This window comes from Chiloscyllium plagiosum, unplaced genomic scaffold (assembly GCF_037043375.1).
Source record: "Chiloscyllium plagiosum isolate Xiang-an unplaced genomic scaffold, Cpla_swu_hap1 HiC_scaffold_10, whole genome shotgun sequence".
In the NCBI taxonomy this organism is placed as follows: Eukaryota; Metazoa; Chordata; class Chondrichthyes; order Orectolobiformes; family Hemiscylliidae; genus Chiloscyllium; species Chiloscyllium plagiosum.
Window position 1 is genome coordinate 114,335,338 of NW_028270148.1, and position 18,100 is coordinate 114,353,437.

General features: G+C 42.3%; 2 protein-coding genes across 2 annotated transcripts in view; one reads left to right on the top strand and one right to left on the bottom strand.

Annotated features, from left to right (window-relative positions):
- LOC122553281 (uncharacterized) overlaps positions 1-14,570 on the bottom strand; it is a 71,497-nt gene extending 56,927 nt beyond the window's left edge. Inside the window, exons 1-4 of the mRNA XM_087991682.1 lie at positions 14,078-14,570; positions 6,149-6,353; positions 3,316-3,482; positions 2,285-2,415 (exon numbers count right to left, since the gene is read on the bottom strand). Coding sequence (XP_087847808.1) covers positions 2,285-2,415; positions 3,316-3,482; positions 6,149-6,353; positions 14,078-14,239 — 665 coding nt within the window. The 5' untranslated portion in view covers positions 14,240-14,570. The remainder of the gene's footprint in view (positions 1-2,284; positions 2,416-3,315; positions 3,483-6,148; positions 6,354-14,077) is intronic.
- Positions 14,571-15,094: 524 nt separating this feature from the next.
- Positions 15,095-18,100, top strand: part of c1d (C1D nuclear receptor corepressor) — a 34,253-nt gene continuing 31,247 nt past the window's right edge. The window contains exon 1 of the mRNA XM_043696671.2: positions 15,095-15,250. Coding sequence (XP_043552606.1) covers positions 15,116-15,250 — 135 coding nt within the window. The 5' untranslated portion in view covers positions 15,095-15,115. The remainder of the gene's footprint in view (positions 15,251-18,100) is intronic.

Sequence of the window (18,100 nt, forward strand, 5' to 3'; positions counted from 1 at the left end):
AATCATACAGATCACTAGGACAAGAACAATTGATAGCCTATGTGTTTTTTATTGGAGTTATTTCCACTGCTAGAGCTATCTCTTCCATTTCCCTTCTTTTTTCATGGACTCTTTAACATGTTTCTCTTCTAGATATTTATCCAACTCCCTCTTAAATGTAGTAATAGTTTAGATTCAATGTTAAAGTTTGGTAAAGGATTTCATTGCTCAAGAACTTTTTGTACAAAATAATTCCTTAATGCCCTTCTTACACTCGTCACTGCTGAGTGTAGTACTTTTCACCAATTAATGGACATAATCATCCACAAATTTGCCCTTGCATAATTTGAGAAACTTCTCTAAGATCCTCCTCAACCTTCTCTTAATTCAGTAGTTTCTCAATTTTGTTTTACTTAAGAAAGACCAAAGGATAAATTCCACATGCCAAATTGTTAGCATTCAGTACTATTGGGAGTATTTGGAAGCTAAACGTATCTGATATTTAACATCTCATTCTAAAAACATACCTTGAGACTAGAATGTTTATCAAGGAATAAGAGAAGTAAAATGGCTTAAATTCAAAATCTGGAAAAATATTTCTTAAAAGGATTGATTTGCCTCTTGTTAGCTAATTCTAGGTTTTTATACTGAAGATTCTTCTCTTCAGTATTTCATTGTTTATTCTCAATTCTGTGAATGATTTTTAGCTGTGAATAAATGACTAGCTCCTTCTCATACAAATGCTCAAGTCGTTGAAGTTAATAGGCACATTCAGGACAGCAATTTACTGTGATTTAATTTAATTGTTAGACTTGTTTTTTTCCCATATGATTTAAATTAAAACTACTGACTTTAACTGGTAGGAAATGGATCTTCTCAGTGAAATTAGACAATAGACAATAGGTGCAGGAGTAGGTCATTCAGCCCTTCGAGCCTGCACCGCCATTCAATATGATCATGGCTGATCATTCCTAATCAGTATCCTCTTCCTGCCTTATCTCCATAACCCTTGATTCCACTATCTTTGAGAGCTCTATCCAACTCCTTCTTAAATGAATCCAGAGACTGGGCCTCCACTGCCCTCTGGGGCAGAGCATTCCACACAGCCACCACTCTCTGGGTGAAGACGTCTCTCCTCATCTCTGTCCTAAATGGTCTACCCCATATTTTTAAGCTGTGTCCTCTGGTTCGGCACTCACCCATCAGCGGAAACATGTTTCCTTCTGCCAGTGTCCAATCCTTTCATAATCTTATATGTCTCAATCAGATCCCCTCTCAGTCTTCTAAACTCAAGGGTATACAAGCTCAGTCGCTTCAGACTTTCAGTGTAAGGTAATCCCGCCATTCCAGGAATTGACCTCGTGAATCTACGCTGCACTCCCTCAATAGCCAGAACGTCTTTCCTCAAATTTGGAGACCAGAACTGCACACAGCTGTACAGTTGCAGAAGCACCTCTTTGCTTCTATACTCAATTCCTCTTGTTATGAAGGCCAGCATGCTATTAGCCTTCTTCACTACCTGCTGTACCTGCATGCTTGCCTTCATTGACTGGTGTACAAGAACACCCAGATCTCTCTGTACTGCCCCTTTACCTAAATTGATTCCATTGAGGTAGTAATCTGCCTTCCTGTTCTTGCCACCAAAGTGGATAACCATACATTTATCCACATTAAACTGCATCTGCCCACTCACCTAACTTGTCCAGGTCACCCTGTAATCTCCTAACACCTCATCACATTTCACCCTGCCACCCAGCTTTGTATCATCAGCAAATTTGCTAATGTTATTGCTGATACCATCTTCTATATCATTACCATATATTGTAAAAAGTTGCGGTCCCAGCACGGATCCCTGCAGTACCCCCCTGGTCACTGCCTGCCATTCCGAAATGGAGCCGTTTATCACTACCCTTTGTTTCCTATCAGCCAACCAATTTTCAATCCAATCTAGTACTTTGCTCCCAATACCATGCGCCCTAATTTTACTCACTAACCTGCTGTGTGGGACTTTATCAAAAGCTTTCTGTAAGTCCAGGTACACTACATCTACTGGATCTCCCTCGTCCAAATTGGCACCAATTATGCAAGGAAACTAAATAAAAAGTCAATTGTACCAAAATGGAGTACATTTTTTGTAACTCTTGTCAACTCCTTCTAAAATTATTAAACACTGAAATGCCTGGCTCCACGCAATTGATGTAGTTCCTCCGGTCATTCCTTACCGCTGAACATGGGACTTTAATAGAGGAACTAAGAGGGCAAATCAATAATTTACTTTGTAGAATAATCTGAAAACTTTTCTTACCTTCCTTTGATAGAGACAGGTCGGTAGTAAGCCTTAAGGGATATTGGGCACTCATATTCCTGGACATCATTAAGATCTGAGAAAGTAATAGACCACGGAAACTGTACCCGGGAGATAACGATCTGATATATCTGTTCAGGAAAGTTTGAGAATTATTATTTTAAAAGGTTTTGTTAAAGGGCTGGCTTTAGAAGTTGGCACGATCAAACAGCATGTCAGAAACTGGACTAAGAACAAATTTCAATCATGCCCCACCATTTGAAAATGGCCGGGCTTCTGCTTTGGCTCCATTTCTCCCCATCTGTTGCCTACATCTACTTACTCACCAATTCCAACAAACTCAGCCTGATTCCTTCACTGTTGCTGGATAAAAATCCTGGAATTTCCTCCCTAATAGCATGGTGGGCTTATCTACATTGTAGATTGCAGGGGTTCAAGAAGGCAGCTCACCACCACCTCCACAAGGGCAACTAGAGATGGGCAATAAAGACTGGCCAGCCAGTGATGCTCATATCCCATGAAAGAATTTTTAAAAACTCAGCACTAGAGTACCACGATGTCGAGGTTGAAAATTTCAAATTGAAGGATGGCCTGGGGTCTTACAGTGATTGTGTATTCTATGCTTCTCAAACTTTTGCCAATTGTCGTTGGAGGCCACTCCTGACAAAGTCCACACTGCTGTTCCCTACAATGAGTTTATGGCTAAGTGCCTAAAATGCCAGAACTTACCCAATACTGGAATAATCTGCTTACAGTGCCATAATTAGCATGTTTCAAATCCCATTCCAGGAGGTTGCCACTACTTCCAATGGCAAACATTTTGGGTAATTGCAGTTTACATTGTACAATAACTTTCACATCTAGTGCTCATCGAGTAAACAAAGGCCCAATGTGTTTCAAACGCAGAAGGGAAAAAAAAACTAGTGGGGTCAATGATTCATGTTTTCAGAAGATCATGTTAAATGCCTTTAAATTGCTAGAAAACAACAAATTAAAGGAAACTTTGGCCAAGCAGATTGATTGCATTGTACCTGTGAATTAGTGCCATCTGCTGATGTAACATTCACCTCCACTTTGGTATGTCCTACATTTAGGTACGTTTGATTCCCGACTTCTGAACCATTAACAGTCACATGCATATTATGGTCTGGGGCAATTGGTTCAACGATTACACTGATCATATTTAGTGGTGCTGTACCTAAAGTTAAGAGAATAATTTTAAATATGTGAGCATGACTTTACCTCTGATTTAAAAAAACAAATAGCTCCAAACTGCTTTCACCATGTATTGTACACATATATTGGAACCTGCATGGATATATAATTAAAATACAACTAAACCGATTGTTAAATCTCACTGTATAGCCACACTGCTTCAGACAATTGAGATGTCGTAGCTGTTCATACACAAACATCTACAGTCTCATAGTTAACAACTTAATATTTCAGCATCCACGCACATTAATAAGCTCTAAAGTAAAATGGGAATTATTAGAAAATACAGGATAGATAATGCTCAATAGATCCTAAGAACTCTTATGTTCTTAATACATTTCCTCATGAGAATGTGTTGTGCATTTTTCCATTGGATTCTAAGTTTTAAAAGGAGGTTGCATCTGCACATGCACTATGAGAAAGCACCCTGCCAGAGGATGTTTTATTTATAGTCATACTCCTGGTCACAAATAATCTCAAAAATTTTTCATCTGGTAAAGAGTGACAGTAATGTGATGCTTCAATGCTTTTGCGGATTTGCTGCGCATAGTGTTGGAGCAGGTTGCAAATTCACGTTTTTATCGTTCCAAAAGGTATTGCATGTCCACAACTATTCACGGTATTCTGATCCATATTGTTCCCCTCGTCTCCCTTACAGCATTACCCTGGTGTTTCACTGGCTTCCTCAGTTGGTTCTCAATGAATGTTTCAAAATCCCACAATTTCTAGATTAACAAACTTTACATAACTTGACAACCAGTTGAATCGCTGAACTGTTTAAATTTGATATTGTACTGTAGTAAAATTCGAAGATATTTTTGAGATTGTAATTTTAGTCTAGGATCTATAAATTGCTTATATGAATTTCAACTAAATTTGGCCAGCTTCCTGATTAAAATTCAAAGATGTTGTACTGTACTAGATTGTTAAATAATTTTAGAAAATAAGTACATAAGTTAGCTTGCTGAGCTGCAAGGTTTGTTTTCAGATGTTTCGTCACCATGATTAGATAACATCATCAGTGATAATCTCCAGTGAAGCACTGGTGATATATCCCACTTCTCTATTTGTAGGTCTTGGTTTACATACATAGATAGTTTCCATAAATACAGACAAAGGAGGACACCACTTTGATTGGGACAACACACACGAGAATTCCTAGAGGCGTTCTAACCAGAACTCCATCAATAAATACATCGACTTAGATCCCATCTACCTTTCCTTAAAAAATACAGAAATGACATCACCCACCTTAAGAAACCAAGACCTATAAATAAAGAGGCTGGACATACGACCAGCGCTTCACCAGAGACTCTCACTGATGATGTTACCTAGTCATGGTGACGAAATATCTGAAAACAAACCTTCCAACTCAGCGAGCTAACTTACATACTTGTTATCAATCTGAGCTACAAATCTTTCAAAATCACTATTTTTAGAAAATATTGAATTGTTTAATGTCAAAACAGTATTCCATTGATCTGCATTTTTTTTTGCTTAAAAGCTGGCAGGCTCTTAAGAAGAACGTGAGGCCATTATTGAGTTGTGTTAATAGACAGTTTTCAAGAAACCAAAAGATTAGCAAACATGGATGTTATGTAAAAACGCCTTTTGGAATGTTTTGCTAATGGGACTAGACTATTTTGCTGCTAAAGAAAAAAATCAGAAGTTCACATTTTAAGGTATTTTTATACTACTTGTATACAAATGATATAAGCATGATATTTGTAATGGCTTCATTAGAGAGTCTGAGCTATCAGGAGAGGCTGAATAGGCTGGGGCTATTTTCCCTGGAGCGTCAGAGGCTGAGGGGTGACCTTATAGAGGTTTATAAAATCATGAGGGTCAGGAATAGGGTAAATAGACAAGGTCTCTTCCCTGGAGTGGGAGAGTCCAGAACTAGAGGGCATAGGTTTAGGGTGAGAGGGGAAAGATCTAATAGGGAGTTAAGGGGCAGCTTTTTCACTCAGAGGGTGGTGCATGTATGGAATGAGCTGTCAGAGGAAGTAGTGGAGACTGGTAAAATGACAACATTTAAAAGGCATCTGGATGGGTTTATGAATAGGAAGGCTTTAGAAGGATATGGGCCAAGTGCTGCCAAATTTGATTAATTTAGGATATCTGATTGGCATGGACAAGTTGGACTGAATGGTCTGTTTCCGTGCTGTACATATCTATAACTGTTTAAATAACACATGAATAAAGCAGTCAAATTCAGCATGCACATCTCTCCTCTTGCATTTGATATTTCTATCTTCCAAATGAGACTGCAAATATCAAAGTTATGGAAAGTTAAGTTTAATGCAATTAAAAGCCAGTGATAATTCTGGGATATGCAAGTTCTGAAGACGTTGTTCATAAGAACAAAATTGGCACACTGAAAGCACTGTCTAATCACTGAAAAACAAGGGTTAATCTGCAAGAAAGAAAACAATTAGACTTTCTGGCAGGGCAGTTGATCAGAAAGTGAGGGAATTGAGGTAGATAACTTAATTTTAATTTTGGTGAGCTTGATGTTAAGTTTGTAGATTGCTGTGAAACATTTTGTTCTTTGTCTCTCCAGCCTTGCTAGTGCAAGGTCATTGACCAACCTACAATGGAGAAAACTTAATTTACTTCCAGGATTCAACAAAGAAACCACCCACATACATGTATATTTATATTCACTGATAGAAAATGGAGGATCAAGTGTCAAGTTTTCAGCTATTTTCAGTCCACTTAGTACTGGGGTGTTTGCACTGAGCTTGGTTGCCTCTATTTTATACCGCTTCAAAGTTCCATCTTCTGCAGCAACTTCAATCTCAATTTTATTTAGACCATCTTGGAGACCGACCGTTTTACTGCCACCTGTACCCTAGAGGAGAAAAAAAAGCAATAATTTCACCAAATTATGGAATATTTCACGGACAATTACTTTCTTAATTGTTTGGATGTACAGTTGTTACCTGATAAGGCATTAGGAATGAGCTCATTGGTCAGTATATCAAGCCCTAGCACTATTACTTAAATACTCTCAACAAGCAGCGAAAGTACATTTACTATTAGTGACACTTGGGGAAATGCAGGACACTTGTGTGAGCAATTTCTTGTTAAGGAATGTCCCAGAAGTGTCAGCTGTTTGCATTTAGCTGCAGCATTGTCCACCTACAGACCAGCAGATTGTACGCTCAAATCCATTCCTGCATTGGATAAAGGAGTCAAGCTGACGCTCAAGAGCAGCACCGAGACATGGTGAACCGATACCATTCATCTAGGTAGATGAGATCTACGGTATTACTTGAAAATGATCTGTACTTTTTCCCTGTGGCTTGCTACCATTCATCTCTCTCAGCTAATACCACCATAACATTGAATTTCTTCATTGTTGGCAATTCCATGCGAAGTGCAAGGTAGTGATTAGGTTTCCTTACAAAGCAACAGTTCAAATATAATTAAATCTGTGCTATCAAAGTGATAATGTTTGCCAAATGAAAGATTTCATAATCTAATTGTTCATCAAATGCAAAAATTGATGTTGCATTTTGCCAGAAGAGCAAGTTAGAGACTGGGAATTCTGCAGTTTGCAGCTCATCTCTTGTCTTCACCATCTAAACGTCAGGCATATGATGGAATACTCTAAAGTCACCTGAATGAAAATAGTCAATTGGCTTGACTCCATCCTGAACAAAGCAGCCTGGCATCCTATCTACTGACTTAAGCATTCACTCACTCCAACACCCATACAGAGGAAGCAGTGCATACTGCCTATAAGATACACAGCAGCAATTCATTAACACCTCTTTGACAGTGTCGAGAGTGTGATGCTGGAAAAATCACAGCAGGTCAGGCAGCCTCCTGCTCCTCGGATGCTGCCTGACCTGCTGTGCTTTTCCAGCATCTGCAGTCCTCACTTTCTCATAGCTTCTTTAACAGTACCTTCCAAACCCATAACCTCTACCACCTAGGAGGACAAGGGCAGCATATACATGGGAACACATCACCTCTAATGTTTCTGGTCATTTTGCCGACCTCCGAGGTCCATGTGTGCAGGTGGATTATGGAAGCATTTGCAATTGGCATGTGCAGAACTTGCCAACTCTCATTTCTCAAAGATTTTCCTTCAATCTTATCTCTGTGCCCAAGCTTTGGGCCATCTGCCCTAATATCTCCTTACACAGCTTACTATCAAATTTTGTTTGACAATACCCTTGTGAAACAACTTGGAATGTTTTCTAGGCATGATATAAATGCAAACTATTGTTTAATAGAACAAACCATGGAGAAACATGATTATCCATCTTACATGATTGCAGAACCTACAGCAAGAATGGGTAGTAAAGGCCTGGCAAGATACTCAGTTTTATTCAACAAAGTGACATACTACCATTTTGTCAAGGGACAGTCAAGAAATAGGCAACACCCTAATGAATCTCTTCAGAATACCCTCTTATACTATCACATCCTTCCTATAGTGTGGCGACCAGAACTGCACACTTTACGCTAACTGCAGCCTAACTATACATACAATTCCATAATAACCTCCTCTTCTTGTATTCAATGCCTTGACTAATAATGCAAGCGAGTGGTGCTGTAAAAGCACAGCAGGTCAGGCAGTATCTGAGGAGCAGGAAAATCGATGTTTCGGGCAAAAGCCCTTCATTCCTGATGAAGAGCTTTTACCCGAAACGTCGATTTTCCTGCTCCTCGGATGCTGCCTGACCTGCTGTGCTTTTCCAGCACCATTCTAATTTTGACTCTAATGTCCAGCATCTGCAGTACTCGCTTTCACCTAATAATTAAAGTATCCCATATGCCTTCTTAAGCACCTTAGTGACCTCTTTTTCTGCCTTCAAAGAACTACGAACATCCGCACCAAGGTCTCTCTGATCATCTGTACTGCCTAGCGTCCTACCAGTTGAACTGTATCATCTTGTCTTGTCAGTCCTCCCAAAATGCCTCACCTTGCACATTGCAGGTTAAGATTCCACTTACCACTGTGCAGGCCATCTGACCAGCTGCCTATCCTGTCCTGTAGTTGAAGGTCTTTCCTTCTCATTATTTACCACAACAACAATTTTTGTACCATCTGTAAACTTACGAATCATACCTCCTACAGTCATGTCTCGATTATTAATGTACAAAACAAACAGCAAAAGAACCAGTATCAAACCCTGTGGTGTGCTATTAAATCCATTAAATCAGGGCGGCACGGTGGCTCAGTGGTTAGCAATACAGTCTCACAGTGCCAGGGACCTGGGTTCGAGTCCGACCTCAGGTGGCTGTGCAAATTCCACACAAACATTCTCCCTGCGTCTGTGTGGGTTTCCTCCCATAATCTAAAAGATGTGCAGGCCAGGTGAATTGGCAAATATAGGGTAGGGTAGGAGAATGGATCTGGGTGGGTTATTCTTCAGAGGGTTGGTGTGGACTTGTTGGGCTGAAGGACGTGTTTCCATATTGAGGGAATCTAATCTAATCATGAATTATCTCTTCTCAAAAAAGCAATCCTAAACTCAATTATCCTTACAAACAATTACCTCTGATTTCACTTTCCTCTCCATCACCTTGAAGTTCCCATGGATACAAAATATTGGATATCAGCTGGAAATTGGCAACAAAAATGGAAAATCTGGCAAGTGACCTTCTTTTGAACATAAATGAGTTCCTTTGTGAGTGCAACAAAAATAAACTATTCCTTAATTCCTCCTCATCGCTGTATTGTCCTATACCCCTATAATCCTCCAAGCTATTTGCATTTATTCAATTCCGGCCTCTTAAGCATCCCTGATTTTAATGATTCCACAACTGGTAGCTGTGCTTTTAGGTGTATAGTCCTTAAGATTCAGAGTTCCTTCCCTAAACTTCAAGGTGTGTTTACCTCTCTTTCTCTCCTCTTTTAAAATCACACTTCTGGACATCTGACCTGAAATCATTTATATGGCACAGTGTCACATTTTGCATTTTTATGCTGCACAAGAACGTGGGCCATATATTTTTATAGCACCTTTTCTTAACAAATATTTCTATTCTTATTTCACTTTTGTCCAATGTTCCTCGATACCTTTGGTTACTAACAATCTATTAATCATAGATTTAAAATTAACACTTGATCTAGCAGCAACTATCATTTGCAGAAGGGAGTAAACTTCTACCACCCTTTGCATATAAAAATGTTTCCCAACTTCACTCCTGAAAGACTTGGGTTGAAAGTTTAGACAATTCCTCAGGTCATTGAGGTTCCAACGTAATTCTAACCCTAATCCTCTTTTTACACGAACGAGTCTCTTTCTAAACTTTAATTCAATTACACCTTAACCTTCCAAATTACAGGAAATACAACCTCAGTGTATGCAATCCCACTTCATTGAGGACACGACTATTAGGACACACATATGGAGCTGCAGTTAATCAAAACCCTGGTTCGACCTAACTTGGAGCTCTGAGAGCAGACCTAAGCACCACACTTAAGAAGGAAACGTTGGCCTTGGAGGAAGTATACTAACTAAAATCATGGCTAATCTGACTGTGGTCTCAACTTTACTTTCCTCCTTAGCTCACCCAGTACCTTTTGAATCCTTGTTAGTCAAGAATCAATTTATTTCTGTTTTAAAGATATTCAATGATTGTTTCCATTGGTCACTGGATGGAATTCCCAAAGATTCATGACCCTCAGTGAAAATAAATTTTCTAATCTCCACCTGAAATGGAAGACCCCTTAGTTTTAAGTTGTCGAGTCAGAGTCATACAGCACAAAACAGACCCTTCAGTCCAAATCATCCATGCCGACCAGGTATCCTAAACTGAACTAGTCCCATTTGGCTGCGTTTGGCCACATCCCTCTAAACGTTTCCTATTCATGTGCCTGTTTAAATATCTTTTAAATGTTGTAATTGTACCGGACTCTACGACTTCCTCTGGCAGCTCATTCCATACAATGCAACTCACCCTGTGTGAAATATTGCCTCTCAGATCCCTTTTAAATCTTTCCCCTCTTACCTTAAACTATGTCCTCCAGCAAGGTTTGTGAAGGTTTGTAGTCAGGTTGAGGTTTAGGGTGTAGGTTTGCTCGCTGAGCTGTAGGTTTGATATCCAGACGTTTCATTACCTGACTAGGTAACATCATCAGTGGCGACCTCCAAGTGAAGCTTCACTGATGATGTTACCTAGCCAGGTAATGAAACGCGAGCAAACCTACACCCTATGTCCTCTAATTTTGGAGTCCCCTACCCTTGGAAAAAGACCATGGCTATTCATCTGATCTATGGTCCTTATGATTTTATAAACCTCTGTAAAGATCATCCTTAGCCTCCAACTCTTTAGGGAAACAAGTCCCAGCCCTATCCTTATAATCCAAACTCTTCAGTCCTGACAACAACTTTGTGAGTTTTTTCTGCATCCTTTCTAGTTCAACAACATCCTTGCTTAGCAGAGTGACCAAAATTGCGCAAAGTATTCCAAAAGTGGCCTCACCAATGTCTTGTACAGTCACAACAAGACATCCCAGGTCCTATGCTCAATGCTCTGACCAATGCAGACAAGGGTGCCAAATGCTTTCTTCACCACCCCGTTCACCTCTGATGTCATTTTCAAGGAATAATGAACCTATATTCCTAGGTCCCTCTGTTCAACAATGCTCCCTATCTCTCCAAGAGAAAATACTCTTATAGCATCCAGTAGCTGGCTCAATCAGTACAGCGTGAGACTCTTAATCTGCCAACAATGAGATCCAACCCAAATTAAGTGAGTTGCTTCTAACAGGGTTCTTGTCTCATTGCAGTAGTGTCCTAATCTCTAGCTGCCATTTCAAATCCCACCTACTATAGAGGTGTAGATATTTTCAAATCAACCCCTATTCAGTGAGGTTATGATACATCTCAGGTGGGAGAGACACTACCACTGTGCCACAAGGGCCCAACCATCGAGGTATATTGCAATATCCATAAACATGTTGATTTAAAGCATTTTAATGCATCTACCAAGTTGTTCTCTTGTTTACTTCCAGAAGTGCTCTTACACACAACTGAACTTATATTTTCCCCATCACCAAATCACCCGTATTTTCTTTCATTTATTAACCACCACCAGTAAATTACCAGTGTTGTCCAATTGATTGATTTATATGCAAAGCCCATTAAGGTTGGGGGGTGCACGGGACTAAATCAAAATGGAATCGGAAGGTAAGATAAAGCATTATATCCACACCAACCAAATTGTTAGCAAACAAATTATATTCTATCCAATGTGACTCAGTTAGTAGCACTACTTCCTTTCCCCATGGTAGGCTGATGGATAAAGTGAAGTCGCATGCAGTCCAGGGTATACCAGCTAGATGGATAGCGAACTGGCCGGGCAACAGGAGACAGTAATAGTGGAAGGGAGTTTCTCAAAATAGAGAACTGTGACCAGTGATGTTCCACAGGGATCTGTGCTGGGACCACTGTTGTTTGTGATATACATAAATGATCTGGAGGAAGGTATAGGTGGTCTGATTAGCAAGTTTGCAGATGATACTAAGATTGGTGGAGTACCAGATGGAGAAGGGACTATCAGAGAATGCAGCAGAATATAGATAAATTGGAGAGTTGGGCGGGGGAAATGGCAGATGGAATTCAATCTGGGCAAATATGAGGTGATGCATTTTGGAAGATCCAATTCTGGAGCAAACTGTACAGTAAATGGAAAAGCCCTGGGGAAAATTGATGTACAAAGAGAGTGGTCAGGTCCATTGTACCCTGAAGGTGGCAACGCAAGTCATTAGAGTGGTCAAGAAAGCATACGGCATGCTTTCCTTCATTGGACGGGGTATTGAGTACAAGAGTTGGCAGGTCATGTTACACTTGTATAGGACTTTGGTTCGGCCACATTTGGAATACTGCATACAGTTCTTGTCAGCACATTAACAGAAGGATGTGGATGCTTTGGAGAGGGTGCAGAGGAGGTTTACCAGGATATTGCCTAGTATGGAGGACGCTAGCTAGGAAAACAAATTGAGTAGATTGGGATTATTTTCATTGGAAAGACAGATGTTGAGGGGGACCTGATTGAGGTCGACAAAATCATGAGAGGTATAGATAAGGTGGATAGCAAGAAACTTTTTCCCAAGTGGGGGACTCAATTACTAGGGGTCACTAGTTCAAGGTGAGAGTGGAAGAGATTAAGAGTAATATGCACGGAAAGTTCTTTACGCAAAGGATAGTGGGTACCTTGAACACTTTGCCAGCGGAGGTGGTAGAGGTGGGCACAATAGCATCATTTAAGATGTATCTAGACAGATACATGAATGGGCAGGGAGCAGAGGGATACAGATGCTTGGAAAATAGGTGACAGGTCTAGATATAGGATCTGGATTCACGCAGGCTTGGAGGGCCTGTTCTGGAATTTTTTTTGTTCTTTGTTCAACCAGTTCCCACATCCCCAAAGTTTTGTGGGTTCAAGCCGTCAGACAAGAGTACAAAAATACAGTCAGTGCGATCACTATGGTGAGCTGTAATATTGGAGGTACATCCTTTGGATCAGATACCAAACAGTGGCTCTGTCCAGCCAATGGATGTGAGAGATTTTAAAGACAAGTTAGAGAGCTTCTTCAGAATATTTAGGCCTGAATCAACATTGTTAAAAATAAACAGATTATTGTGGTTCATTCTGGGCCAGAAAGCTTGGGTCCAAGTCCCACTTGCTCCTGAAGTGAGGAATAACATATTCCATAGAATCCCTACAGTGTGGAAACAGGCCCTTTGGCTCAACAAGTCCACATCAACCCTCTGAAGAGTAACCTACCCAGACCCATTCCCCTACATTTATCCGTGACTAATGCACCTAACGTACACACCTTTGAACACCATGGACAATCTAGCATGGCCAATTCACCTAACCTGCATAACTGTGGGGAAAAAAACCCAGAGCACCCAGAAGAAACCCACACAGACACAGGGAAAATGTGCAAACTCCACACAGACAGTTGCCTGAGGCTGGATTCAAACACAGGTCCCTGGCGCTGTTAGGCAGCAGTGCTAACCACTAACCCACCATTATTGACTAGAAATATCGAAGGAGGGTCCATGACATTGCTGCTTGAGGGAGCTGGCTGTGTGTAAAAAGGCTGCTCTGCTGCATGCATCCTCGGGGTAAGGTTATCCTGTTAGACCATTGGGCTACTTTCTCATTAGATTATGACGATTGGTGGTGGTTTAACCTGAGGGTCACCATGCCTCAGGAGAGGAGTGAAGTTGAGAAGCCAGTTATCCAGCCAATAGAGCTAACCAACAGCAGCTTCACACGCACCGTCCCCATCCCAAACCAGTTACACTTCAAAATGCAGCAAAATAAATATGCGAAAGAAACTCAGCAGGTCGGACGACATCTGTGGAGAGAGAGAAACAAGAGTCACTAAACCCGAAATGTTAACTTCGTTTCTCTCAACTGCCAGACCTGTTTGACTTTCTAAGGCATTTTCTGCTTTCGTGCCAAAGTTTGGGGTCGAGCGACGCTAGAGCGAAGAGGAGAACTTTTTTTGGGGGGGGGGGGGAATTATCCAGAGGAGGTGACAGGCGCTATATCAATTCAGTTTATCCTCTCTCTCTCTCTCTCTGCAGCACTCACAATGATTTGGTACGTGGCGTGGTTGTCGCTGGTGACCGGGTAGATGGTCAGATTGACCGTGTCGTTGCCCAGTGTCACTCTGTAGTTGAGGATGGACGGGTTGAAGGCAGGGTCCAGCATCCCGGCCGAGAGCGACAACTCCTTCAAGTTGCAGTCGTCCATCGCTGTGTCGCCGTCTCTTCTCCCTCTGTGTGTGTGTGTGCGTGTGCGTGTGTTGGGGCGGTGGGCACGGTGGTTACGGATGTGAAGCTGGGAGAGCAGCTTCTCCTCAGCCCGGGTCCACAGGGTTCACTCTCTCTGTATCCCGCGGTCAGCCTCTCAACATGTCGCCGCTCCCATGGCAACCGACGCCTCTTTCATCCTTTCTCCCGCTTTCCGACCGCCGGCCACGGGACGATCGTCAAAACGCTACCACGACCGGCCGATTACCCTCTTCCCCCACCACCACCACCACCACTTCTCCTCGGTCGGTTGTGAAGCCGCACACTGAAGGCTCGGGGCGCGGGTTGATTGATGCCCCCAACGGACAGCCTTCCACTCTCTCCCCCGACCCGGACTACAACTCCCAGCTGCCTCTGCGCGGCGCGCGCACGCGCACATCCGAACGGCTGTTTCCTCCCCACCCAGGGGGAATTCTCCCGCCCGGCTCCTGAGTGAACGTCTAGCGCGCTCATCCTCGACTGAAGCATGCCCGTTCACGTTTGAATCCCCGATCTGAATTTTTATGACCCAATCCTTTACTTGACGCCGTAACCAAAACTACCGGCATGCCCTGCGTTGAGACGCGGCGCATTGATAGCCGTTTCCCATATTCGAAAAAGTGGGATTATTTTATTATGTTATTCAAATACACTTGTAATAAACGATGATAAGTCGCCGGTTACAATTGTTCCGTGTAATGCTATTTCTTAAAGGATGCAAAACCTGAAGTGACTACAGATTCCGGCAGGCTGTGGGGCTGCGGCGCATGCGCGTGGCGAGGGGAAGGGGGCGGATGGTGATCCGGAAGTGGTTCCCCCTTTGTTCTGCTGGTGCAAGATGGCCGAACCTGAGAGTGAGGAGTACCCCACCGAGATTCACGAGTTCCTGGTGGGATTCGAGGAGTCCCTGAAATCCGCCGATGGGACGCTGCAGTCTTTGATGTCGGTGCCCCGGAGCGAGCTGCTGCAAAAGGTGAGCCCTGTCAGGAGGTGGCTGGGAGCTGCACGCAGTGTTCTCCAGGCTTCGGCCTCACGGGCACAGAGTTAGGCCACAGCTGGAGTACAGAATCCGAGGTAAAAACAATGACTGCAGATGCTGGAAACCAGATTCTGGATCAGTGGTGCTGGAAGAGCACAGCAATTCAGGCAGCATCCGAGGAGCAGCAAAATCAACGTTTCGGGCAAAAGCCCTTCATCAGGAATAAAGGACTGCCCGAAACGTCGATTTCGCTGCACCTCGGATGCTGCCTGAACTGCTGTGCTCTTCCAGCACCACTAATCCAGAATGGAGTATAGAATCCCTACAGTGCGGAAGCAGGCCACTCGGCCCATCTTGCCTGCACTGCACCCCCCCCCCCCTCCCCGAAAGAGCATCCCACCCAGACACAGCCTTTCCCACTTTATCCCGTAACTCTGCGTTTCTCATGGCTAACTCACCTAGCCTGTTAAAAATCACACAACACCAGGTTATAGTCCAACAGGTTTCATTGGAAACACACTAGCTTTCGGAGCGACGCTCCTTCATCAGGTGATAGTGGAGGGCTCGATCCTAACACAATTTATAGCAAAAATTTACAGTGTGATGTAACTTGACATTATACATTGAAAAATTGATTCTGTTAAGCCTTTTATCTGTTAAAATACCGTGATAGTTTCATTTCTTTCATGTGTAAATCACAAAACCTTTTCTTTTAAAAGGTTGCATTCTCAGGTTAGCTGTTAACAATGGCGATAGCTAGACAATATGTTGAAGGGGTTGGCCCCCTGTGTTGTCTGTCTACGTCATGACATTTAGATTGATTCTAAACAAACATTATCTCACTTTTTAGATTAGAATCAATCTAAATGTCATGACATAGACAGAGAACACAGGGGGCCAACCCCTTCAACATATATTGTCTAGCTATCGCCATTGTTAACAGCTAACCTGAGAATGCAACCTTTTAATAGAACAGGTTTTATGGTTTACACATGAAAGAAGTGAAACTATCACGGTATTCTAACAGATAAAAGGCTTAATAGACAATTTTTCAATGTATAAGTCAGTTACATCACACTGTAAATTTTTGTTATAAATTCTGTGTGTTAGGATCAAGCCCTCCACTATCACCTGATAAAGGAGCGTCGCTCCGAAAGCTAGTGTGCTTCCAATTAAACCTGTTTGGTCTATAGCCTGGTGTTGTGAGATTTTTAACTTTGTATACCCCAGTCCAACACCGGCATCTCCAAATCACCTAGCCTGCACATCCCTGGTTGCTATGGGGCAATTTCTCATGACTAATCCATCCAGCTTGCACATCTCTGGACGTGATGGGGTAATTCCCCCATAGCTAGTCCATGTAACCTGCACATTCCTGAACTCTATGGGCAATTTAGCATAGCGAATCTACCCCAATCTGTGCATCTTTGGTTTCTGGGAAGAAACTGGAGCACCTGGAGGAAACACCCACACAAGTGGGGAAATGTGTAAACTCAACACAGAAGTTGCCTGAGGATGGAATTGAACCTGAGTTCCCTGACCCTGTGAGGCAGCTGCTAACCACTGAGTCACTGTGCCCCTGACAAGTTGTGTGTGCAGTTCCAATCACAGCCACATAGGAAGAATGTGATTGCACCCGAGGGAGTGCAGAGAAGATTTTCCGGGATGTTGCCTGGGATGGAGCATCTCCACTATGAAGAGAGGTTGGATAAGCTCAGGTTATTTTCTTTGGAGCAGAGAAGTAGGGTGGTGGAATTTGATTTGAGGTGTATGGGATTATGAGGGGCACAGACAGACTGAATGGAGAGTTGAAGGAGTCATTGGACTCAACATTAATTCGATATCTCTCTCCGCATTTGCTGCCAGACCTGCTGAGTTTCTCCAGCTCTTTGTTTTTGTGGGTAAAAAGTACCTGTACCCTTTAATTTTAAGATTCAGGAACATGATGCCACAATTAAGGTGGAAGGAAAGGGGATTAGAGGAAAGGTTTTTCCACCAAGAAGTTGGTGGGGATCTGAAATGTGTAAAATATACTTGGATGGACACTTGTTTCATTACATTGAAGGCAATGGGACCAGTGTAGGTAGTTTTGTATTTTTTTTGGGCGTGTATGGATTCACTGGGTCTCTTCTGCATGTATGATTCACAGAGCTGAATTGTTAAGGTGCAGAAGGAGGCCGTTCTAGCCATCGTGTCTCTGTGCCCACAGCGGATATTCCCCATGAGCATTGTGACTTTTATAGAAACCCTCACTTCTATCATGAGATGTGGATGTCTCTTATCAGAACAGACCAGAGAGTTTTCAGAAGAGGAAGTGCCTGTTTTTCCAGACAGGCATGTTACAGCCTTCAGGATCTCAACATTGGGTTCAGCAACTTCAGAGCATGGATGCTGTACTCCATCTTGACTATCAAGGCTCCTTAGCATTTTTTCAAACCCATGACCTCTACCATCTCGAAGGGCAAGGGCAGCAGGCTCATGGGGTGACTACTATCTGCGAGCTCCCCTCCAAGCCATCTTGATTCAGAAATATGTTTATTCCTTCAGTATCATTGGGTCAAAAACTTGGAACTCCCTCACAAATTGCACTGTAGGCAGTGTTCCTGCTAGCTTTTACTTTTGCACAGATATTCAAGTCTATATGAGGCAGCGACTTCTAGAATCTGAATTAAATACTACAAACTATGTCAGCTCACTGATAGTCTTATATAGACCTTTGGAGAGCTTAAGAATGTTGACCATGTATCACTACACAAACTGGCTACGGTGATTCAAGGAGGCAACTCGCCATCTTAAGGGCAATGAATGCTTACCCAACCAGTGACACCCACTTCCCATAAATGA